At 37.8% G+C, this 26776-nt stretch overlaps 1 protein-coding gene across 2 annotated transcripts in view; it reads left to right on the top strand.

Annotated features, from left to right (window-relative positions):
- The window catches only part of LOC131063774 (bifunctional dethiobiotin synthetase/7,8-diamino-pelargonic acid aminotransferase, mitochondrial), a 228178-nt gene extending 205654 nt beyond the window's left edge, over window positions 1-22524 (top strand). For both annotated transcript variants that reach the window (XM_057997706.2, XM_057997705.2), the window contains exons 12-14: window positions 21446-21580; window positions 21672-21784; window positions 21968-22524. In XM_057997706.2, the coding sequence (XP_057853689.2) occupies window positions 21446-21580; window positions 21672-21784; window positions 21968-22133 (414 nt within the window). In that variant the 3' untranslated portion in view covers window positions 22134-22524. The remainder of the gene's footprint in view (window positions 1-21445; window positions 21581-21671; window positions 21785-21967) is intronic.
- Window positions 22525-26776: the final 4252 nt, after the last annotated feature.

Genomic DNA, 26776 nt, shown 5'->3' with positions numbered 1-26776 from the left:
TGATGCCAAATCTTGCTTAGGGCAAGACAATCAACAAAGGCAAGAAGGACAAAAACATAACATTCGCCTTTTATATTTGACATTTCAATAGGTGGATTAAACAAAACTCATGAAAATTTCTTCTAAAAGATGAGTTTTGTAAGGGGTGCAATGGACTAGAAATTTGATATAGATACATTAGTATCAAACTTGCTTGGAGAAACCTTGAGTCAATTTTTTTTTTTTAATGGCGCTAAGAACCTTCTTGAAATTTAAGTTATCGATTTGTGTACATTAGTATAACAATTTTTGGGGGGAATTGGGTTCATGTTGGGAATAAAATGACCACAAACATTTAGAATTCTACTTTAATATCAATTATCAAACTCAAATGTCACAATAGATATTTATTGTTCAATAGTGGAACAACTTCCTACACTAACCTTGAGAGGAGGGTAATGCAAAACTTTTACAGATCTTTACAAGAGTTATAGAAACTTAACAGAAATAACATAAATAATATGCATACCACAAGACAGTGATTTATGTGGGGAAAACCCTTTCGCGAGAAAAACCCTACACTCCAAAACTCCCCAAAATATTATTAAAAAATCAACAACAAATTATGATATACTTGCACAACAAGATTCTCATATGAGTATCACCAATAGAGATCTAGAGGTAACTCAACAGCTATAAGACTCTTACACAACCTCCATCTCATGCATCTAATATATAGGAGATACAATAATGAAACCATCAAACAGTATTACAAAACCATGGGCTAAAACCATCCAAGAGTGGCTCCTATTGTATCTCCAATACAAGATGACCTATGATGTACCAATACACACACCAACACGTGTAGCTCTCTTTTATAGCTCATTTATGTGCCCAACACGTTATTATATTTCCTATTTTAGGAGACCCAACTTCCAGAAATCCATAAGCCTTAGACAATTGCATTAAGCTTGTGTCAATACCCGTTTGTGAGACCTTGCCTAGTTTGATTCCACTAAACTTGTTCATCATTTCCTACATTCCTAGGCTTAGAATAGATTTCTTGAACCCTATTCGTTTTGCCTATTTTTTAGTAAGAATTAAGTTCAAATTTACATTTCTAAATCCTAAGTTGTTAGCACACCTATTCCATATTTCATGATCAAAGAAGATAATTCGAACATTTGTATAAGTCCCCAAATGAACACAACAACTCACATCGACCATTGAGTTACCCACTCGTCAAGACCTGACATGTAGAAACCTTGGAATCATTTTAGTTGATCTTACCCTTAGCATCTGAGGTGATTTTGTTCAAGAGAGGGTAAATTACTTTGGTATTTTATTCTGAGATGTTATGTGCATAAAACACACATCAATAGGACCTAGGTGGCTAACAAAACTTTTTATAAATCTTGGGGATGGCAGGAGGATAGCTAGGGGATGATTATTCAAACAACTTGAACAAGCTAAAAGTAGCTGAAATGCAACAACTTCAACATTGTATGAAGTTGTTCTGCTACTTATATTCCTTACAAGTGGTATTAGAGCCTGATCACCTTTGGTTTCAATTGTGGGTTGTTGGATTTTTTAAATTTGAGTGGGAGATTGTGCAGAAGATACTTTTTGATCTTGTTCCATGAATTTTTAGATGACAAGTTCATCAGGGAGAATAGAGGTGGAAAAATTTAAAGAAAGTAATTTTGAGATGTGGAAGCTAAAGATGAAAGATCTACTAATTTGAAACGGGTGTCCTATTGACAAACTGTTTGAAGAATCGGAAAACACGTGACGTGCTCTATCAAGTTATAACCCAATATGACAGTTTCAAACACTTCTGGGCTGTTTCAGAGCCTCGAAGGCCCTTAAAATTGACTTTGAAACTTTCGTTTACAATTGTCAAAAACGAAAACTTTAATATCTTGGAATCTAGACATGATCTTTTAACAAAAAATTACTAGCATGCTTATCTTGCCAATTCAAAGCTTTGGGGAAAATTTCAAACCATTCTGTGCTCAAATGATAACTTACTAAAAATAGTAACCTTATGTATATGGAAGGTTAAGACACCATTTTCCTAACAATTAAAATAATAATATCAACAATTAGTGTCATATGGGTCTTCATAAAGACCACCATTGTCATCATTGGCATTAGATTTGACCCTATTTAATGCATCCATAGATTTTAAAAAGATCATGCCAAGATCACACAAACCAAGGAAGTTGATAAAAGATCACTTTCTTATATTTGCCCACCAATTTGACATTGTGGTGCATGCAGTCTTTGCCCGCTCTAATTGATGTTTAGGAACATCATTGTTATGTCCTATATAGCATCATTGAGTATATCAACCCTTAATGTTTTATCGGATGGGGCATTGAACCCTGGACCTCACGATATCTTGCTAGTATGAGGACTTGGCAACATTGAATGGAAAGCTAGGGTTGTACCAAAAATTCCCAATCACCTTTTTCACTTATTCAATGACTTTTGTCTTTAATCTTGTACTCCTTGAAGTGGTTGCAACCCCAGCGAAGTACTAGGTGCAAAGAAGGCATTAATGTTACCTCCAATTACATTTGGATTAAGTGTTGATTAAGATTGCCTCAAAGATTATTGTGGTGGTTGGCCTTAGCATTTAATGGATCTGCATTTAAAAGCCATCCACACCTGAAATGCGATATTTGTTGGTAGTTCTTTTAAAGAGCTACATCATGCTTGGGCTTCTTCGACAAATGCCATTTGAATTGGAATATGCTTCCATTGCAAATAAGCATGCAAAATCACATCGCACTCTACTTGTTCTTGACACCATTCTACCATATATCAATGAAAAGACTCTCTTGCATGGGATGATGACCAATTTTTCAAAATAACTTGAATTTAGTCTTTTGTATGATTTGATGTTAAACTTTTTCCTCCTAGAATAAATCCTTATCACTCCAATCTTAAATGTAACCCTTATTGTTTTCCCATTTTTCCCATTTCTAAACACCACAAAGCACCCGTTAAGGTTAGGAAAGATAATCACAATACTGCTGAAAGATAACCCTTCCATTTTCTAATCATCAAGAGGCCAATGTGGGAAGGTGAGAGCATATGGTGAATAGGGGATCGTTAGCTCCAATAATCAACTGAAAATACAATGTTGGGTGGCAAGCCAGTTCCTTCCACTTATCCTGCGGGCAAGAGCAACTTAAAGTAGAATCACTCAACCATATTTCAGTGGGAGGATAATCATTACAATTATGAAAATAGATCACTCTACCACTTTCCAACGGGAGGACAATTATTACAAACCATATAAATGGGACTCGGACTTGGCACGGACTCGGCAAGGGTGACTCGACTCTCGACTCTCGACTCGGATTGGCCAGGACTCGACAAAGTGAAAAACCTAAGAAATTTAGCGATTTTTAACGATTTAAAACTTGTTTCATGCACCCTTTATTAAACAAACCTTAAATACACTAACATTATCCAATAGAAGCTAATTTGATCACATACACAAGTATACATCGATCACATTAGTATAAAGGCAAATTGTAGCTGAAGGAAATAGCAACCAATAACCATAGATATATAAATAGTGTCCAATGTAAAAATATTACAAAACTCATGGAATATGACATCAATGACATCAAAATTCAAATGTTCCAGTTCCACACATATATCAAAAGTAAAACAACTACAAGTCTATGGCTCAGAGGAGCCTAGGTCCTTCCTACAAAGGCGTCTAAGGTAGGTCCTGGATGCGTCAACAACTATACTCTCTGCCCATGACTCCATTCTACCCTCACCAACATCATCTATGTCTGGCTCTAGCTCTGGCTTTGGCTCTGCTCGTGCTTTAACCTCCTCCTCTGCCATGGCTACAACCTCAACCTCTCTATCTACCTGGTCGATCCAATCTAAGTCCTCATCACTAAAGATAGGATCTGTAGCCTCACTGATCCACTCAGATTCTGGATCAACCTCCTCTAGCGTGTGTCATGGTCCATAAATTGTTTCTGTCTAAGACGAAGGTTGTAATGAACAAAGACTAGATCATTCAACCTCTCCACAAACAGTCTATTGCGCCTCTTGGAGTGTATGTGCTCAAACATACTCCAATTGCGCTCACAACCGGAAGTATTGCATGGCTGGCTTAAAATACGAATGGCTACCCGTTGAAGACTTGGTGTTTTAGGACCAAACATCTGCCACCACCTATTTGAATGAGAAAAAGGAAAAAAAATCAGCCTCATTTAATAATTAATAATAAATTGAATAACATATAATTAAAATTATGCTCTTAATTTCTTAAAATATACATTTTACCTGGTTGCATTTTTGTTCGATTTTCTTTGCAAAGTTGACGAGAGAAGATCTCCCCTTCTGTATTAGAAAAGGCCTCTAGCTCCTGGATTATACTACTGCTATGACCAGGCGCCATTCGCTCTATCTCTGAGTAGAGCCCACTAAGAACCTCCTCATCCGCCTTGAAATCAGGGCGGAAATGGAATGCCGGATTGAGGTAATAAGCAGCTGCATGAAGGGGCTTGTGAAGCCGGGCCTGGCATCTCCTATCAATAATATCCCAAATGGGACGATACTTACTCTCATCCCCTTCATAGGCAGATTTGATGCCCTCCTTGTCCCTATCCATGCCCTCGTATATGTAGACCATTGCGGGCTTCTCCCCGTCAGCAATAGGTAGGAGAACTACCAAGGGCTCAATGAACTGCAAATATTGTGAAACAATATCTAATATTAGTTAATGTAAGTGTGAAATTGTGAATGAAAATAAGCAAATAAAATAAAAATACGAATAAATATAAAAACTTAAAACTTAAAACATATTGTAGAATGCTTAAAAATTTTACCTTCACAATCTCAGCACAAGGGGTCCAAAAGCCTGGCTCATCAAAAATGCAATCTGCGGCATCAACTCCTGCATCACTCGTAGCATAGGATAAGGAAGTCCACTCCTCACCAACAAACATATGTCTCAAAGTTGTCTTACTCCGAATCAAGGATTGTAGTGTGATGAAGTTAGTGGCAAATCTAGTGATCCTAGGACAAGCCAACTCCTTCTGCCCCATGTATTGCCTCATTAAGTTAAGGACCCATGCATGATTGTACGCAAATTTGCAAATATTTTTTGCCTTCTCTACACATGTCCCGATCCATGCAATCTTACCAATGTCCTCCAACATGAGGTCAATGCAATGGGCGGCACATGGAGACCAAAATATAGATAGGTGCCTCTCTATCAAAAGTTTACCTGCAGCAACATAATTTGCTGCATTATCGGTCACCACTTGTACTACATTCTCCTCACCCACTTCATATATGACCTCCTCTATAACCTCACATAGGTAAGTGGCATTTTTAGAATGTGCGGAAGCGCCAATGGACTTCATGAATATGGTGCCACCTAAAATTTGAAAACAAAGCAAAATCAGTGATCAATGATCATTCAATAAAATCTCAAATCAAAAATAAAATACGAATCATTAAAAAAAATTCAAGTTATTCAATCTCTTGCAAAAGAAACAAGAAAATTTAGGAGCGTTTGATTTCTCCTATCAGTCCAACCATCGGTCATGATGGTGCAACCCTTCTTCCATATCTCTTGTTGATACTCCCACTAGCACTGGCACTACCGGCAACAAAAGCACTAGCACTACCGGCAACAAAAGCACTAGCACTAGCACTAGGACGATATGGAGGCATGAAAGAAGCCTCTCCAACACAACCAATGCTAGCCTGAGCCAACTCCTCCCTTTGCCTCTTCTTTATTTCTTTTCGAGTCTCAAATGTCTCTAGTAGCACTTGGCACTCACAAATATCCTCAGGAAGTGCTAGTTTGCAAGGCTCTGCATCATGGCCATGTATGTCGGCAAGGTGGCATTTCAATCTATCTATGCCTCCATGAAAGATTGTTTTGCAAAATTTACATTTTACCTCTCCTCTTTTTTGCCCAGGAAAAGGTTTAGTATATTTACCAAGGTTGCATGGGTACTCGTACCCAGCCCCTGGGTACTCGTACCAGAGACTTGGACGCGTATTTGTAAAGTACCCTCCTGTTCTGGACCAATTTTAGTGACTTTCACTCACTGTAATTTTGTCAAGCAGTTTACTAACAAGCTGATTATTGATTTTTTGATTGGTTTTCAGTTTGCAGATGTATATGTTCATTTATTGCTACTCACTAAGATAGGATATAAGTGTATATAATAATGTAGGATCCAAAGTACACAAACTTATTTCATTACTGAATAAATTGAAGCTAACAGCAGATGTACCTATTTATTATTCAAGGCACCAGTAGTTCTCAAAATTCATTAACAACCAATGTCTAGTTCGATTCCAATAATAAGTAAGAATAACACAATGTTTTGCATACCAATTTTCTGCTCCAGCATGATAAAGATTATCAAGAATACAATAACATATCTGAACCTTGTCTTCGCACCTCCAGCACTATATGGTACCCCGGTCACTGCATTGCAGATTTGTATGGTTGCTCTCAGCTGCTGCGAGAGATGATCATGTCACTGTAGCAATTCACTGTTCACGCCACTGTAGCGATTACTGTTCACGCACTGTAGCGGATTCACTATTCACCAATTCGCGTTACTGTAGCAGATTACTGTTCACGCACTTTAGCGATTCACCATTCACCATTCACTTTGCATATTAGTCTTCTTTGATTTACAAGCACCAAATAAACCCCCAGACTGTATATTGCAACAGCGCGGAGATTGATAGCTGAGAGGGATTTCGTCCTCAAAGCCCTAGGAAGATTATCTCCTCCAAACTAAACAAGTAATTTCCTCAATCAACCAAGCCTGCCTCAATGGAAGCTCTTCCACCTCTTTTATAATGTTCTCACAAAAACCAATGCCTTCGTTTTGTCAATGTCGGATAAAACATAACACCCTTTATGTAACTTATATCTCCAATGTATTATAAAATAAAGGGGACTCTTTTATTTAAATATTTCCCACGAACTATAGTCTAAGCATTAACAAAGTTAAATATTTAAATTTAAAATTATAAAATGGGTTTATTAATGCAAAATAAATCATATCAATAATAAATGAATCTTCTTGACGATTTTAAACTTTTACCATCGACATGTTGCTGCCACAGGATGTCCAATCATGTCCAGAACGACTTACTATAAATAGTAAGTATGCCCAAAACTCCCTCAAACCCCCTTAGAGAAACCTGCAACTGAAACTATCTAGGTCAAATGGCCTCTAAGTCCCTTTGATGTCCTGGTTAGCCTATGGGACCATGGGGAAATAGGCTAATGACACATCATGCTATGAATGCTAGAAAGGGGACATTACAGTATCCCACACCAGAAACTTGGTTGGAAACGTCTCCATAGAGAGGAGACTTCCCGCTAATGTATCCGCCCGTCTCCCACCGTCTCCAAGCCAAACAAAAAAAAAGGAAACCTTCAAATGTTTAAAAAAAAAACAGGCAACAAAATAATCAAATTTTAGTACAAATGAAAAAAAGCAATGCTCAAAACAAAAGCAGGTCACAAGGATTTCTTATAACGTTGCAACAGCCATTACTAAATTATTATATTATATTTAATGTTCAATGTCATTATATTTTCAGAATTTCTATAAATTATTAAATTATATTTAAAAGAAATTGGCGTCTCCAAGTACCCACGTCTCCTATTTTGAAAAAATAGCTGTACCAGTACCAGCACCAGTCTCCAAGTACCCCCATACCCGTGCAACCTTGATATTTACAAGCTGGATCTTTTCTACCCAGGATTGTTCTACGAGGAGTGGAACTAGACATTGTTTTCAAAAGTTGAAGGTTGTTGGAATAAGACACAATTACAAAAAAATTTGAATATTTGTGCATTGTTAAATTATAAATTAATACAAAAAAAAATGTAATAGCAATGTTTTGATTTTGATACGAAAATCAATGTAATAGAATTTGTATTCATTTTTTTTCAAAGAAATCAGCAAACCTACCATGTAGATTGTTTTTTTCATTTCAAAACATAAAAAAATCAGCAAACCCTACAATGTACATTTTTTTTTTTTCAAACATAGAAAAAAAATGTACATTGTAGGGTTTGCTGATTTCTTTGAAAGAAATGAATACATATTACAAATGTTTAAAAAAAAAAGTAAATTTTGCTTATAAAACACCAAAAAAACCAAAAAAAAATCAATCTTACCTCTTATAAGAAGGTTGAAATGAAATGCATCCTCTTTCCAATCCTCTCTAACAAGCTTTTGATTCACCAAATGCAAGTATTACACTGCCCCAATGGGATTTGTTGAAGAAATTTTACTCCTCCTTGCTGGTTGCCCTACTATGCTCTCTTCTTTTTCTTCACAACTCACTCTTCTCCTCCTATTTTTTCAATAGAATGAAATGAGATGCCTTTTACAACTTAGAATCAAATATAAATGAAAAAAAAAAACAACTAAAACCATTTTTTAATGTGTTTTTTTTAATAAATTTTTTGGTGGCTGCCGCCGATTGAGTCATGGACTCGGGACTCGCCGGGTCCGAGCTGAGTCACCGAGTCATGTGACTTGCCATGACTTGGCTAAAACTCGGCGAGTCTGGGTCCGAGCCACCCAGGACTTGCCCAGGGTCACTTGGCTCGTGACTCGCCGAGTTTTCGCGAGTCATGGCGAGTCACAGAACTCTGTTACAAACATGGAAATAGATCACTCAACCACTTATTCAGTGGGAGTACAGTTATTACGAACATGGAAATAAATCACTCAACCACTTATTCGGCAGGAGGACTATGAAAAATTCTGAAAGTAACAAATAGGCAGCTAGGCCATCCTCTCCCACTTTTTCAGTGGGAATACAAAATATAAAATTCAACTAAACAAAGGCTGATTAGTACTACTGAATTTGGCATTACAATGAGAGCATTAGCTTGCAGATTACAATAGAAAAATGATATCCGAACACTCCAAAATGTTAGGAATCAATCCTCTAACAAATAAGAACTATCCAGCATATGAAAAGTACTTAAACAAGTAAATAACCCAGGTCTGATATGAAAAACAACAATCTGAAAATACAGACCAACAAGACTAGAATTCACCTAAATGCTCACAACTTCATCCACGCAACCTTGAATGACGTGAAATCAAATGCAAAGGGGCCCAGGGGACAAGGCGTCCACTCCCAAACCAATAGACCGCTGCAACTCGGATCAAAACATCACTGCACAGTTACTATTACACTCTCCAACATGGTACGGCTTGGGAAGTAGGGTAATTTTCTCTAGAAAATCCAAGCAACTTCGCAAAATGAATCGCCTAACACAAAGGAAGACATAGGAAAAATACCCAGAAGTGGCGAATGGACTCCCAGAGACTTATGAACGAATTTCACTTTCAGCTCTATGCAACCAACAAACTCCAAAACTGAAAAAACACACTCCAAAATCAGAAAGCATCAAATAACTTCATCTTCAATAAGCTCAATCTACTCTGAGTGAGAAATAGTCACAATATTTAGCTATGGGCTATCTTTCAAGCATGAAATTGAAGGAAGCTAGGAGGTATGCATTCCTCGAAGCAAGAGTCTGGAATGATTTCGTCGGCATTTCGTTATGATAAGCAATGGATACCAAAAGCAAGAGCCCAACACTTTTATTTATAGCCTTTGAAGCTCCAAATTCAAATTCAACTCCCTCCTGTTAAGATATAGCCCTCGTGAATCTAACTAATGGTAAATCGGTTATTATATATATATGATTGATGCCTGAAAGTCATTCTGGAGAGTGCTATTAACACACAGTCCCGATATGCAGATGGACATAAACCTTGTATGCACTGCGATGAAATCACAGTGGGCACGATGATTCTCGATCGCATTATATTAATGGAGGATGCAGTTCGGAAATTAAACATAAACAAACTAATTGTTATGAACGGTTGCCTCCGTAGGGGCATGTCCATACGTGGCAACTGCCACGTATGGACATGTCCCTACGTAGGCAACCTTTCCTCTTGTATTTAAACCGGATTCAATGATGGAGACGATCAATAACTTACGACAATCCGTCTTCCAGAATCGCTGTCATTATTCTTCGATCCATATTTCACAACATGGTATCAGAGCTGTATCAAGCTCTCAGTAAATCCAGTTTTTCACAATCGATCCAAACATATTGAGATCCCTTATCACTACATAAGAGATATGGTAGATCAAAACGTCATAAAACTAGTGTACATCAGTACTGAAGAACAAAATGTTGATATCTTCACCAAGCCACTTGCAAGATTGAAGATAGAATACTTCAGAAGTAAACTTGGTATGACTAGATTATAATTGAGATTATTAGCATGAAATTCCTACCATGTGTAATTTGTTTATGAATAAATAAATAAAATGTATATTGCAATATTCTGACTGTGTTCAAGAAGATGACGATCTTCTTATGTTTAAGGTTACTATTTCAAGGTGACGATCTTGACAATAGTTGACCAAGTGTCAAGATTGACTACATTAAGTTGTTGTCCCGGACTGTGCTGGATATCTTGATCCTAAAGTATGTGATCATCTCATGATTGACTTCTTAAGTGATTGTCCCGGACTGAGCCGGATATCATGATAGTGAGTCTATTGTCATGACAAGACTATATTAAATGTTGTCCCGAATTGTGTCGGAAGTCATGATAGAATATGCTCCCAAGAAAATTACTTAGATCCACTCCTGCTAAGAGGGAGTGTTAAGATATAGCCCTCGTGAATCTAACTGATGGTAAATCGGTTATTATATATGTATGATCAATGCCTGAAAGTCATTTTGGAGAGTGCTGTTAACACACAGTCCCGATATGCAGATGGACATAAACCTTGTATACACTGCGATGAAATCACAGTGGGTGGGCACGATAGTTATCTTGCCCATGTGATTCTCGATCGCATTATATTAACGGAGCATGCAGTTCGGAAATTAAACATAAACAAACTAATTGTTATGAACGGTTGCCTCCGTAGGGGCATGTCCATACATGGCAACTACCACGTATGGACATGTCCCTACGTGGGCAACCTTTCCTTTTGTATTTAAACCGGATTCAATGATGGAGACGATCAATAACTTACGACAATTAGTCTTCCAGAATTGCTGTCATTATTCTTTGATCCATATTTCACAACACCTCCAAATTGACATGAAACGAAATGAAGTCAAATGCCAACTTGGACGCCCAAAGCAATATAATATTTGCTTTTATTTTAAATCATATATTCCTCCAAAAGGGACGCCAAAATCAACTATTGCTTGGACACTCTAAAGGTTATAATCTTTAAATGAAATATCTCCAAAATGGATGCCCACCTTATGTTTTGAAAATGATACTTATAAAATATTTTCCCTCAACTATGAATTCGCTTGACATAAGCTCAGACTTGCCAAAAATAGCTCCAAAAATGCTGTAAGACCAAGTACTCAAACTGGCCTACCGGAAATAGCCATCTGAACAAACATGTTGAAACCCTGCTAAAAATAATGTGTCCAAATGCATTTTAACCACATTCTGAGCAGTTGTCACAACTTACTAAAAATAGTAAGTCCGGAAAAGTCTTCAGATTCATTTGCATGTCACACTATCGTGAAGCTCTTTGAAAACCCAGAAAAATGAGCTGTCTTCGCCCCCACTTACTAAAAATAGTAAGTTTACCAAACTCCATTGTTTGCTACGCATGTACCATCATTGCGAAGCTTTCTGAAAATCCAGAAGGAATCCAGAATCAAAATTGTAAAACTCCAATATGCAAGCCGCCAAAAATGTGAAAACATCCTCCTAGAAAATAGGAAACCCTAATTCTACCTATGATTGACCAACGGGTCTCGAAATTGGCCAACAACCCCCAAAACAAACTAGAGTGGAAAAGGGGATATTACACAATCATAGCATTTTCGCCTTTCAATATAACTAGATCATTAATGCCAAACTATCCAATATGCCACACCTTCCTATATATGCAAAGGTACATGGAAGAGTGATCATATGGATGAGTAATTCTCTCACTATACAAAATGTCTCAATATTTCAAATGTTTTGATGTACCCAAATGTATGTAATAGACATATTACATGATAATAGAGCACAAGATAAGAGAGTGATAGTAAAAGAAATGGAATGACAAAGACTTGTGTCTATCTAGTGTAAACTTGCTCACAAAGGGCAACCAAGAGCATGTAGGCACAATCACCTATCTAAAATTGTGATCCCACTATGCTAGATTATGACCAATTGTCACATCACCAAATGAAGAGACAAAAGAGAAGAAATGTAAGAGAAGATAATTCTAGAAAATGTTTGTACAATTTCCTTATCGCTTCAACCTCTATAGTCATCAAATATACCTTTGGGAATCAGTTCCCAAGGTACAACAGGGTAATCTTGTTGAATTTTGTGTTTGGTTCTATAGAGGTGGTTAAGGACTTCTTTTTTTTTGTAGCTGAGTACATTTAATTCCTTACAACTTTTATTACTTTACAATGATATTTTTGGATAAATGTTGAAATTAAATCTTCGGCTGAAATGCTTTAGATAATCAACATTTATGGTTAGGGTTTAACCCTTTAATGGTGGAAAATTCAGTGTTTATGGTTAGGGTAACGACTTTAATAAAAAGCCTAAAATCTTATGCTGGATTTTTCAATTTTTAGGGTTAGGCTTTTCTTGCTAACAAAAACCCTAATGCTAAATGCTTAAAACAATCAACATTTGTGGTTAGGATCACGCCATCTTTGTTAAAAATAAAACAATGCGAGACACGCAATGGATTTCAAAGAATTTATTCAAAATCAGAATGAGCAAGACGCTCATAAATAATACAAGGATATTTACAAGAATAGCAAGTTTGTAATAAGAAATTGCTGAGAAGATCGAAGACGATCTAACCAAAATAGAATATACACTATTGAGCATTAATACTAAAAATAACATTATTTTAATATTCTATTACCCTCCCTTAATGCTCAATCTATTAACTACACCTATAGACCCCTTGAATTTTACAAATTTATCAGGACCAAGGGGCTTGGTGAAGATGTCTGCTGGCTGCTTCGAGGTAGGAACATACAGCAACTGAATGGATCCGTCTTCAACCAGCTGTCGAATATAGTGACAATGAGTGTCCACATGCTTGGTTCTTTCATGGAAGACTGGATTCTTGGCGAGTTTGAGCACTCCTTGATTATCACAGAACAAGGGAGTAGGACCTGCCTTGGAGACATGCATATCCGCAATCATTCGTCGAAGCCAAACCGCCTCACAAGATGCCTTAACTGCTCCCCGATACTCTGCTTCTGTCGAGGAGAGAGCCATTGCCTGCTGCTTCTTACTAGTCCATGTGACAGCACCAGATCCCAAACTAAACACATACCCTACTGTAGACTTACGGTCATCAACCGAACTTGCCCAGTCAGAATCTGTGTAACCACTGAGTATAGGATCAGAACTCCGAGTGTACAGAAGTCCATAATCAGGAGTGCCACTCACATAACGCAGCACACACTTCGCTGCTATCCAATGATCAGCTTTGGGAGCTGTCATGAAGCGTGAAATGTAGCTCACTGCAAAATTGATGTCAGGTCTAGTGGCAGTAAGATAGATGAGGCTGCCCACTAGTTGCCTGAACAGAGATTCATCCACAACTGGTGAAGATGACTGAGCTGAAAGTTTGAGCCCGGGTTCCACAGGAGTAGAGGCAGGTTTGCAATCCTGCATTCTGAATCTGTCCACAAGACTTCTGGCATACTTGGACTGAGAGAGAAAGATACTATTCTCAGTCTGCCAGATTTCAACTCCTAAGTAGTAATGTAGAAGTCCCAAATCTGTCATATCAAAGGTGTGACACAAATCCTGTTTGATCACAGTGATCAAATGTGCTGAACTGCCAGTAATGATAAAGTCATCCACATAGACAACCACAAACAGAATATCATTACTAGAATGCTTGATATACAAGTTTGCATCAGATGGACTCTGCTGAAAGTTATGATCTGTCAGGTACTTATCAATTTTCATGTACCAAGCCCGAGGAGCTTGTTTCAGACCATAGAGTGCTTTGACTAATCTACAGACCTTCTGTTCTTGACCAGCAACCTTGAATCCTGGGGGTTGCGTCATGTAGACTTCTTCCTGTAAGTCACCATTCAAAAAGGCACTCTTGACGTCCATTTGATGGACTTTCCAACTGAACTGGGCTGCCAAGGCAAGAACGAGCCGTATGGTACTCATTTTGGCTGTAGGAGCAAAAGTCTCCTCGTAGTCAATGCCTTCTTTCTGTGAGAACCCACGAGCAACAAGACGAGCCTTATACTTGTCTAGGGTTCCATCAGCTTTGTATTTTACTTTGTACCCCCATTTGCAGCTAATGGGCTTCTTTCCTGAAGGAAGATCAGAAAGGGCCCAAGTGTGATTCTTCTGAAGACTCTGGAACTCAGCTTCCATAGCCTGTTCCCACTCAGGTATACCTTTAGCCTCTGAATATGTCTGAGGCTCAAAACATTGTGTATGTTAGCCATGAGAGCAAAATTGACTATATGCTGCTGTTTGCTCTTATTACGGGAGGTTCTACCCTCAATGAGCTCAGTATCCCTGAGATCACCAATGGTCTTGGCCCACCATTTAGGCTGGAGAGTAGAAGTGCGAACATCTGGAGGAGCTGGAAGAGACTCAGGATCAGGAACAAGAGCAGCAAGAGGAGGATTATTCTTCGGAGGGAACTCAGGTAGTGCATCATCGAAAATAGATTCTGCATCATCCCTCCCATCAGGCAAACCTAATGGAAGAAGAACACTGTGAGGCTGATCCTCAGAACTCTGCTCAGAAGAAGGGGACTGAAAGAATCCTCTGTCTTCATCAAATACAACATCACGACTGAAGATAAGACGTTCAGTGTCTATATCTATCAGTCTGTAGGCCTTATGGTGATCACTGTATCCTGTCATCATGAGTTTCTGACTTTTGGAATCCAACTTGGAGCGCTTAGCATCTGGAATCCAAACATAGGCAACAGAACCAAAAACCTTCAGGTGGCTGATTTGAGGCTTCCGACCAGACCAAACCTCTTCTGGAGTCTTCCCCTTAACAGCCTGAGTAGGAGAACGGTTAAGAAGGTAGACAATAGTAAACACTGCTTCAGCCCAATACTTATTCGGAACACTCCTGTGTTGTAACATAGAGCGAGCCATCTCAACAACCGTACGATTGCGACGCTCGACAACACTGTTTTGCTGAGGAGTGTAGGGTGTAGTCAACTGGCGTTTGATGTCATGGGTATCACAGAAGTTGGAGAATGCAGAAGAACAAAATTCCCCCCCGTTATCTGTCCTAAGAGTAATAATACTATGTCCAGACTCTTTTGCAACAAAGGACTTAAACTTCTGAAAGATACTAAATACATCTGATTTATGTTTAAGAAAGTACACCCACATCTTTCTACTAAAATCATCTACAATAAGCAAAAAGTATTTGCAACCAGTAACAGAAGATGTATTCATAGGACCACAAATATCAGCATGAAGTAATTGAAGTACCTTAGATGCGCGCCAAGACTTTCCATGTGTGAATGAAGTCCGATGCTATTTGCCAGCTTGACAGGCGCCACATACTCCAAGATGCTGAGTTTGAATATCAGGTAACCCTGAAACAAGTCCCTCTCGAGATAGCTGAGAGAGATATTGAATGTTGAGATGTCCATATCTCTGATGCCACAAAGTGCTGAGAGGAGAAACACGAGCTGCCAGAGCCACTTCCGGAGAATCACCAGTGTCAAGAAGCCTATATAGGCCATGATCCTCTAGACCAACAGCAACAGTAAGACGAGTCTCCCGATCAATGATGGAACACTTGTGAGCACTGAATACCACATCTAGTTGAGGAGAATTCCTCATAATCTGGCTGACAGAGAGCAGATTAAGTTCCATTCCAGGAACATAGTACACATTTAGAAAAATGAGAGTCCTGCCACCAGACTGTATCTGAACAGTGCCTTTGCCAACAACTGTATACTCCTCACCTCCGCCAAATACAACGGAATCACTGAAAGGTGAGAAGTCTGTAAACCAGTCACGCCGATGAGAAAAGTGACGTGATGCACCAGAGTCGATGTACCAAGCAGAAGACCTGGCATGATCTGAAGACCTCTTAGCCATAAAGGCATAAAAGGCAGACTCCTTCTGCTCGGAATGTTCAGCAACATGCGCCTTCTGGTGTGACCCTCCCTGCTTCTTTTGTTCAGAAGCGAGCCTCTGACGGCAATCTTTCTTCATATGGCCGTACTTGTGACAGTAATTGCACTGCACATTCTTCTTCTTAGCTCCATCCTGTGTCTGAGAAGAGCCTTTCTGCTGAGAAGACTGAGAGGACTGAAATTTGCCTTTATCCTTCTGAAAGGATTGAGCTGTGAAGGCATTTTCCGAAGAGGCTGATGTAGTACCACTACCAAATTGCTGTTTCCAGCGATCTTGCTGTAGAAGCTTGGTGCACAATTCTGAAAACTTCAGATCAACATTAGTGGAAGTAATATTGAGGGTCTCAATGAAGTGTTCATACGATTTCGGAAGACTTTTCAGAGTGATTACTACCATGTCTTCTTCCTCCATAGTCCGACCAATAGCTTCGAGCTGATCTCGAATGTCCTTAATCCTCGTGAGGTGTTCCCGTAAGGACATACGTTCGTCCATCATAATGGAGAACAACTGATTCTTTAGAAAGAATGCTCGGCTCTTGTCGAATGTCTCATGCAATTCCTTCAGATGCTTCTAGATGTCGGAAGCTGTCTTGCCGGAAGGAATCTGCGGTAACTGATCATTAGTCACTGAGAGTATGAGAAGCATAACTGCCTCCTGATTGCGTTCATCAAACTTATCTTGGTCTGCACCAGGTGTACCAGGACTGAGCTCTTTTCCCAAAACACGTTGGTCAAGATGCCTATATTCAAAAATGGTCAACATACGCTGTTTCCAGATGTTGTAATTGTGACCATTAAAGCGTTGACTGCCTTCCAACATCAGATTGGTGAGAGAAGCCATTTGCACGTTTCCGAAAAAAATTTCTGGCTGACCCAGAAAAATCCAAAGACAACCCAGAAATGCATGCAAAAAACCCAGAAGGAATCTGCTGTCAGAATCTGGATCCGTCGGCTCGAAAACCGAGGCACGAAAATCGAGACACCCAAGAAAAAACGGACTACCCAGATTCGTGTTCGAAAAACCCACCAAGAATCTGCAAGAAAAATTGATTTTCGATAAAAACTGAAAGGTTAACACCTTAATCGAAAAATTTCAGGGTCGTGGAAGCCATGAAACGCCTAGAAAATCTGCAGACCGAAAAAAATTTGGCACGGGGAAGAAGATACAGTCGCACCACCAGTAAAGATGGCCTCACGCGGTTTGTTTTAACCCACAGAAACCAGCCCAGAGCACGCACAGGGCCGCAGGCACCGCCGGAGACAGAGCCGCGATCGTCGAGGGAATGATGCAGGTCGCGGAACAGTGTAGGAGGTTGCAGACGAAACGATGGGAGACGACGACCCTGTAGGTCGCGCGAACACAGGTCGCGACAAAACGCGACGACCCTGCAGGTCGAGAACACAGGTCGCGGGAAAAAAAACGCGACAACCCTGCAACGTCGAGAACACAGGTCGCGGGAAAAAAAAACGCGACGATACAACCCCAGAAGCTAGGCAAAAAACTTTGATGAATTTTTTCCAGAAAATAATTTCGAAAATTTCCACTAATTGGAAATTAGGATTAAAAAATTTTCGAAAAAATTTCTCCTATAGCTCTGATACCATAAAACAATGCGAGACACGCAATGGATTTCAAAGAATTTATTCAAAATCAGAATGAGCAAGACGCTCATAAATAATACAAGGATATTTACAAGAATAGCAAGTTTCTAATAAGAAACTGCTGAGAAGATCGAAGACGATCTAACCAAAATAGAATATACACTATTGAGCATTAATACTAAAAATAACATTATTTTAATATTCTATTATAAAAAACCCTAAATCTACATTGAAAAAGAATGGCTTTTAGAGTTCGGGTTAGAGATTTTGCTAAAAAAAGGTCTTAACCTAACCGAAAACAAAAGTGTTGACATTTAGGTTAGGGTTGTGGTTACAATGGCATCCTCATCATTACACATTTTTCTAAAAAAGTAGCATATTTTAATTTATAATTTCCTTTTTATAAATATAGAGGAAGTACATTGAAAAAATGTCCCGCTAATGAGGGTGAAACTGTGTTTGTAGTTGTTCCAATATCAAACCCAGCTTGCTTTGCCTTAGAAATCTTCAAAAAACGGAAAAAGTAGCTTCAAAACTGTTTGACTCATCAAAATAATCGCATGCAAATAAGGAAAATAAACAATAAATATGTATTTATATTGAAGACAATCAGCCAAACCCATCAAACATTGGGTTAAATTGCAATTTAAATGATTTATTTCAAATTTTAGCAATAAAATTCTGATTTAGCAAGAAAAAGGGGTGAAAACGTGGGAGGGCTAATTTATGTAAAGAACTTGTGATTTTTACCTTGAAAAAATGGCACCTACGGCCGTTTCGCTATTTCTTACAATTGATTGTGAGCTTTTGACATCAGCCAATAAATGAACCACTTAAAACTTTCGTGTTTTCCTTTATGACTTATTCAACATTATTAGGCCCCACTTCCTTAATGGCCCCTATGAGGATGTTAACATTAAATTGTGCATCATTTAGCTGGCCTGCATAATTCACGAATTTCAAAAGCATTGTTCTTTTAGGGGACACTGCAATCCATTGATTAAGGGATGATTTTTGGTATCCTTCTTTTCATTGTAAACAATGAACACCTTTGTCTTAAGCACAATTCTCTCTTATAAATTTTACCACCTTTGCAATAAGGTGCTACACAACTCAAAACTTAGGCCCTTGTACCCTTTTGGAGCATCATGATTTTGAAATGGCTTCTGCAATGGTCCCATATGTTATTTTATGTGTAATGGACTTTTCTTGATGCCTAGACAAAAATGGGTAATACTCTACCACAACTTCAAGAATAGATGGGGAAGGAGAGGGAGGCCTTATTGCTCAAGATCCCGTCCTTGCTGAAGGATGACTTGTTCTTTGGGCTATCGCTTCTACTTGATTCTACTTTCTAAAGAATTTCAGCACTTTAAATGTTGGCATGGCTAAATCCTTTTTGATTGGGCAAAATTTGATGCTCATTCCAAAAGTACCATAGGAATGGCTTTCATTCAACTGTATGAGCTTGACTATTCACATCACTCCCATTGTAAAGCCAAGGGTATCCCCACAATGGTGAGCTTGGGTCTATTTTAAAGTGGGGTTGGCTCATGGAGCTAGAACTAGCTGCCTAGTCCTTATGACAAGCAACAAACTTGGAAAAGAAGACATTCCCCCTACCACATGTACATGGACACGTAATATTTTTAAACATATAAAAACAAGAGTCTGTTTCTTAAAAACAAAAAGAAAAACTTATCTCCATTAAAAATTTTCCTCCACGAATATCACACCAGTGATTGGGCTGTTACACATTCATAAGAATGGCAATCCAACTGCTCTGAAACCTTCAATGACCAATCTTCAATTCTATTTGTGCAATGGCAAGCAAGAATGGAAACTTTGAAAGTGTATTTTATCTGTGCCTTTTGCTTTCAAATGAGGTAAAATGAGTTTATTTTTAAGTTCGAGTCTTTAGAGATCAATTTTTTAGATTAGGGCTCATTTTTTGAGGTTGAATATTCAACCTCAAAGGTCAAAAAGGAAAAGAAAAATTAAAATACTAAATCCCAATGGGTTATCTCAGGTATTGCAGAAAGATCTTAGATTCACCTCAGTCCTCAAAGCAAACCTGGATGATTCGTTGTCTATTCTGCAGACCTTACCTGGATCCACAAGTACCTGAACCAGGAACAAACTGTACATATATCCGGGAGTTTTCCTGAGCGAACCAGTAACTTAGATGGTAAAGACAAGGCATAAAATTGTTAAAGGTGTATATGATTCATCAGGTGTTATCAAGGTTTCTTTAGAAAAATCCATGCCCTTGGTAATTTTAGCTTTGCTTGTAGGAATGTAAAGCCTTTTGGTTTGTTTACCTCAATGTTTTCATGAATGACTTTGCAATATTTATAATGTATATTGATAGTTTAGGCAAGGCATAACTGAGCCATTAGGGATTGTGTACAATCCTTTATCAGATTATGCTCCAAGATTATCTGGTCAAATAGACCAGATCTCTCGATCTTCTTCATGAAAGCTATTTTTCTCCAAAGGGGAGCATAATTAATACAGGAAATCCTCACTGTAGAGAAGAAAGAGTGCCAACTAGTGAAGGATATGCATCATAAACACCAGCAAATAACTGCACTTTTTTCTGCCAGCACAATTGCTGTGAAAATTTTAGATCTATGATAAAACATACCAGACAACATGAAGGAAGGTCTTTGGGAGGAGCTTACATAAACCATGACCATGAGAGCAGAATTTCCAGATATCCTGGGTATCGTGACAACAGAGGGCATTGGATTTACCACCATGGTCCAGCATAAAGATACTCTACTTGTTCTCATCTACTACTGATATTACCTCTGCTTTTAATGTTTATAGGGTTGCTTATCATCACACTCATGGAGTCAAGTTTTTTTCTAAAGTACTATTTTCACTGTTGGTGTTATAGCTATTATATAGTAGACGTTCATTAGATTTTTATCTCTTCGAATGTACTGTTATTTTCCTGATGTATTTTCTCAGTGGAGTTCTTACATTTCTCCCAGTACCTTACAATGTCACTGCAATTATATTATTTATCCAATTAATAATAAAATCTGTTAATAAGTCAAAGTGTTTGTTTTTTAACATTTTAAGGCAAGGAAATAAATATTCTCTGGTTTTTGTAGTCTCAAGAGAACAGTATGTAGATTAAAAAATAACTCAATGTTTGATCCCTAGAAAGAGGTCTTTCTTGAGTTTTCTGTTCAGATTTATTCCATCTAATGTTCTTTTCCTAATTTATTCTCTCAGCGGTTTTTGCATCTCACTACCTTTTTATAATAATGCAATTACACTCTATTCAATAAAATAAATTATCTGTTATTATAGTTATGTCAAGAGTTTGTTTTTGAACATTTTAAGATAAGGAGATAATATTTGCTGGTTTTCTAACATGAACGCTAGAGAAAACGTCCTGCCTAGGTTTTCTGTTTAGATTTATTTCATGTAGTTTTGAGCCTAATATCAGAAAGTGGTTGCCTTATCAAATGCAATAAGTTTTTACCGATCACTCTGATTTTGATGATTTGTATTGTCAAACTATTCACTGCCACCAAGTTAATCTACTTATGGTTGGTTTAGTAATCTTCTTATTTGAGTCCATGTAAGATGAATTATTAATTTTAACATCAGACTTTTTTTTTAGCTTTTTGCTCTTCTACATGGGCATTCCTATTCTGGACATGCTGTTGGATGTGCAGCAGCTGTTAAAGCAATACATTGGTTCAGAGATGCAGAGATGAATCAGAACATTTGTTCAAATGGAAGCCGATTAGTAGAGGTGTTTTTCATTGAGATCTATCTAGATGTATTTTTTTTTATGTCTTGTTTAGCATTATAGTTAATTCTCACCTTTTGTGTGTTGTTGGCAGTTGTGGGATAGCAAACTTGTGGCAGAATTATCAGCACATTCATCTGTCAAAAGAGTTATTGCATTAGGAACACTGTGTGCACTTGAGCTCCAGGCTGATGAATCTAATACTGGGTATGCCCTTTTTTTCTCCTGCTGAGCACACGGTCGTAAATTCTAGTATTCAAGTTGCAGACAAACTAATTTCCATCTATTCAAGTTGGATACAGACAGATTTTTTATTAGCCATCACTTTGTTTCTATGCAATACAATACGTTTATAGAAAGTGATATATCTGGTTGGCTATTTAATTTCAGGTATGGGTCGTTGTCAGCAACTTCACTGGTTCAAAAGCTTCGTGATGATGGAGTTTATCTGCGACCTCTTGGGAATGTTATTTATCTCATGTGTGGGCCAGCTACACCTCCTACTGTGTGTTCTAGACTGCTGCAAAAATTGCATAAGAGGCTTGATGAATACTGACTTCTGAACAGTAGCATCTGGATGTACACCAAGTGGTAGAGATGGAGTATCGCCACAATACAGATATGAGTTGGGTTCAATCCCCCTTGGAAGTTCCTGGGCTTGCTTCTATGGTGTTGTTAATGCCTTGAATTGTGTGTTTGTGAAAAAAGTGCATGTGATACATGCCTAGAGACCGGACCACAATTTGTGTCCTGGAGGCCATAGGGCTGTTAGGCCTTCAATTTTTCATGTAAAAATTAAAACTTATTTATTGATTTTATGAAGGCCTACCGTGCCTTCCATTTTTTCCAAGATTGTTGATATTCCAAGAGAATCTTACACGCTCATCATCTACCAAGTTTATTCTACTTGTAATTTTTACTTCACTACAAGCAACACACATTCTAGAGACTGAGAATAGAAATTTGGGAAAAAGTTTGATGATTTAGACCAATGGTTGCCTCTTAAAGCACAAAATTGGTGCAAGCTTCCGTTAATTGCTGAAGAATCTTGCAAGAGACTGAAAATAGACATTTGGGAAAAAGTTGGATAATGGAGGAAGTTACTAATAGACATGCTACTTGGTGATATTGTTGTAATAGGTATGCAACGTTCCTTTTATGCATTTCTCAGACGATATTTGTAAGAAATTAGTCAAAGTGTTGATGAAGCTTGTAGACGCGTGAGTCCCAAATAATTGACAAAATGCACTACATTTGGAGCTTTCACAATATATTCAATATTCCAAAGATAAGGGATGACATGGCTAACAAGTAGACAATTCTTTTCCTAGTGTTTCCTTTAGGCCCATACATGTTAAGATAATTGCTGCTTAAGGTTAGGAGAGGACTAATTGGTGGGTTATGAATACGCTAACTAAGATAACCCTCATTTTGTGCCTAAATGGTTTAACACAACTCATAAATTGGTATAAACCTTCCTTTGAGATTAGCATACCTCATAATGCAATACACCACTGTGTCTCATAATGGTTTGAGAGAGTTCCTTGTGTACACAATGTAATTTAACTATTTGCACCAATCTTTAGAAATGTAGCCACGGCTTCATCGTCAACCCTCTTCTCTTTGAACACTTCCATCTCCTCCATAGATAACCCATTTACATGTGGAATAAACTCCTCGTTATGAAACATCAAATCCCCTTCATTGAGACTTCCCTTTCCTTTCACTCCTTAGTGAAGGCTTTAGCCACAATTGTATCATACCCCTTTAATCTTTCTAAATAAGGTGCCAACCTTCCGCTTGCTAAAATCCTTCATTCTCATTCTTCCAAATCCCACTGTAAGAAGAGGGCTTTGTGGAATTCGTATTGCCACTTACTGAAATTTTCCCTATTGCTACTTAGTGAATTTTTCCTCATTATTATCAGCTTTGTCTCACATAGTCTTGCAATTGTTCTCTAAAAGAAATGTTAGCATCTAATAATAGAACTCACTAGGTGGTGTTCGCCTAGAATAGTATTAACCATCTTTAAAGGTGATGTGATTAACCTTTGGTTGATCTTTAATATATTTTTCCTCCACAAGGTGATATGTGTTATACTTCTGGCAATTATTACTAATCAATCTAGTTGCTTGTGTGCACAAGGCATTTTTTATATTGAATTTAGTTATCCCTTTGTCATGAAGTTCCCAACTAATGAAATAGTCAACACTTCTATTACCTTCATAAAAGATGTGGAAAATCAACATCTTCAAATTCCTTGTTAAAATGATAACATCATTAATAATCTTATCTACAATCCAACTAGAAGATTGCTTGCCTTGAAGGCATTTAATACTATTTAGAGGATGCCCCTCAACTACAAGTTCTTTTAACACTTGCTTGATAAGCCATTTGTTTGACATTGGACACAATAGTGATCTTTGCATAATGGTTTGTTTGTTGGCCCAAGTGGATAACAATAAGTTTTCCTTTGTAATCTTTAAGAACACCACCACCTACCAATTTTGAGTCACCTTTTGAGGCCACATTGAAGTTTCTTTATTCCAATTGTGAGGATGGGAGGTCCAAGCCACCCCCATTCTTTGGTATTTCAACTATTTGATAGGGGTATATATATCAAAGCTAGGATCCATGCTGTAGTTATCTGTAAGTTTGCATTAGAGGCACCCAAATTTCGAGCTTTGGAGGTATTCTCTTTTATCCCTGTCATAATTTTTTTTGATCGAATTATATCTCCCACTCTACTAGCCACAACTTTCTTCTCCAAAAAAAATTATTAATACTTTCTTTCCACAAACCCTAGGCTACATGGAGTAGCATAAGGGTCTATAAAAGAATTAGAGTATTGTAGGAAAGCAAAACCCATTGTTCCATGAAATCTTGAGTAGTATTCAAAATAACCCAATAAACTTTGAATAGGGGAATGAGGTATTCCCAAACCTTTGTAGAGGTAGCAATCTAAAAGCATATGATAGGCATTTTCTTATGCCCTTTCATGAAGTACACAACTATTTGGAATAGCAAATCCTATCTTCATATTATTAGCAAGAATAAGAATTTTATACTAAACTAAGAGCCAAAAGAATATCTTTATTTTAGGAATCAATTGTAGAAGCCAAAGCTTAACCCAAAAAGGAGCAAGTTAAATTTAGATTCCTAAAGATCCAAATTTTGAAGTAGCAAGATTCCGATAGTAGACCCTCTCCAAATTAATTCATCCCCTTCTAGAGAATTAAGAAATGTGAAATAAAGACAACACAATTTACAACCTCGATATAGGCCACACAAAGTCTAATGAAGATAGAGATTGATAGGGACTTCAAATATTTAATTCCATCTATGCCTCAATTTAATCACTAACATTACTTGATATCATTTGGATTTTCTTATTAACAAGAAATCAAGTTTAGTTGATTATTATAGAATTATAATCACTACAAGAAAAACTTAGACATGAAATTCTGATATTAATAAATTACCAATGTGATAGAATTTGAAACTAGAAGTGCAACATAAACATATTTTAAAACTTATATTTAATGAAGACAAATTTTTTGCCACCTTAACTATAACCAAACTTTCTTACCAAAATAAAGAGTTAGAAAGAAGGAAAAATATTTGGTATGTGTAAAAAGCCAATGTGATGAAAACACACTTTCATTCTTATAAAGAATTTTAAAGATCATAAAAGCAAATTTAAACTAACAATTTAGTATTATATTGTTGATTTTACATCAATGTGATCCAAATGTAAAGTTATTAAATCATGACACAACCAAATTTGCTAATTATTGCAAAGGTTAAAATATAATGATGTACAAGATCCAAAGTAACATGTTTGTGATTAAATAAGGGAAAAACAAGGGTGTTGGCCCTATATACAAACAACACGTAGGTGGAAAAAAAGAAAGGCAACAAATAAGAGTGTTGACCCTAGACAAACTCAGGTCAGATATGCCTTTAACAATAATACAAAACCACTATCAAAGGCATGCCAAACTAGTAACAACCCAAAAGGACTCGATTAAGAGGAGTTTGGGGCTGGGGGAAGGGGCGGAGGAGAATTCCCTTTCCGCTTGCAACAAACAACAATCCAAGCAATACTATTATTAGGAACATCATAAGAAGGATCAAGTTGGGAGATCCTCTTAGCGTTTATGTCTACATCTGGAGCAAATTGTTGTTGTAGAACAACATCTGGAGTATACTCATCAGCAACAGACTGTTGTTGCAGAATCAAAACAAAATGAGAAGAAGTCTCAAGGACGGAGGAGGCCACACCAAAAGCGACCATGGGGCCAACATAGGTCACATCTGCACTCAGAGGCACAACCTTATGCAAGGAGTGTTCCCCATTCGTATGTGTGGAATCATCATCAGAATTAGAAGCTGTGATAGTCATATGTCAGCAGTAGCATCTTTCCACCAAGTATTAGCACCTTTATGGCGAGAGAAAGAACAATCCGAAGCTAGATGACTCGTTGAGAAGCATCTCCAAAAACGAAAGGGGAGGCCCTTCATAGTCCAACAATTAAATCCATGACCTATCCACAACCATGAGAACCACATCCTTGGGAGAGCCATAGAGATGTCAATATCGATTAAAATGTGAGAAAATGTATAATGACCCATGAAGGATGTGGAATCATCAACCTTAAGGAATCAGTCAATAGTGTTACCAATGGCCTCATAACAGGAATGCTATAGGGGAAAGTTAGGAAGATGCACCCAAACCAGACGCATGTTGAGTGGTTCTGTATGAGCATTAAAAGAAGATGTTCAAGGCTTGACTAAGAGAGAGTTGACTCCCCAAGCCCACAACTTACCTAGCACCAAGTCACGAGCACTAGGAGAAGCAAAAGAAGCAATGAAAAACCCTTAACACAAGGGTAAATCTCAATGTTACCAACAACCAAAGGCTTGCACAAATCACTCACCCAATGATGGAGATTAGGGAGAGAAGGCCATAACCTAACAAATATGCACACCAACCCACAATGTTGGTAGAAGCCAATGTTTTCAACCACATCTTAGCCACACACCACCACGGGGGAGGTTTTGGCAGAAGAAAGGGGATGAGGTTTTCCTTTGGGAGGATGAGTAGCAACAAATTTGACCACATGAGCAATGATTCACCTACTAGTAGTAGAAAAATGTCTAGGAGGGCGACCCCAACACCAAAGGAAGCCCTACCAT

The sequence above is a fragment of the Cryptomeria japonica genome, chromosome 5, assembly GCF_030272615.1.
Source record: "Cryptomeria japonica chromosome 5, Sugi_1.0, whole genome shotgun sequence".
Taxonomy (NCBI): Eukaryota; Viridiplantae; Streptophyta; class Pinopsida; order Cupressales; family Cupressaceae; genus Cryptomeria; species Cryptomeria japonica.
Note: the sequence above shows the minus strand (reverse complement) of the source record. Positions and strands in the feature narration are given on the sequence as shown.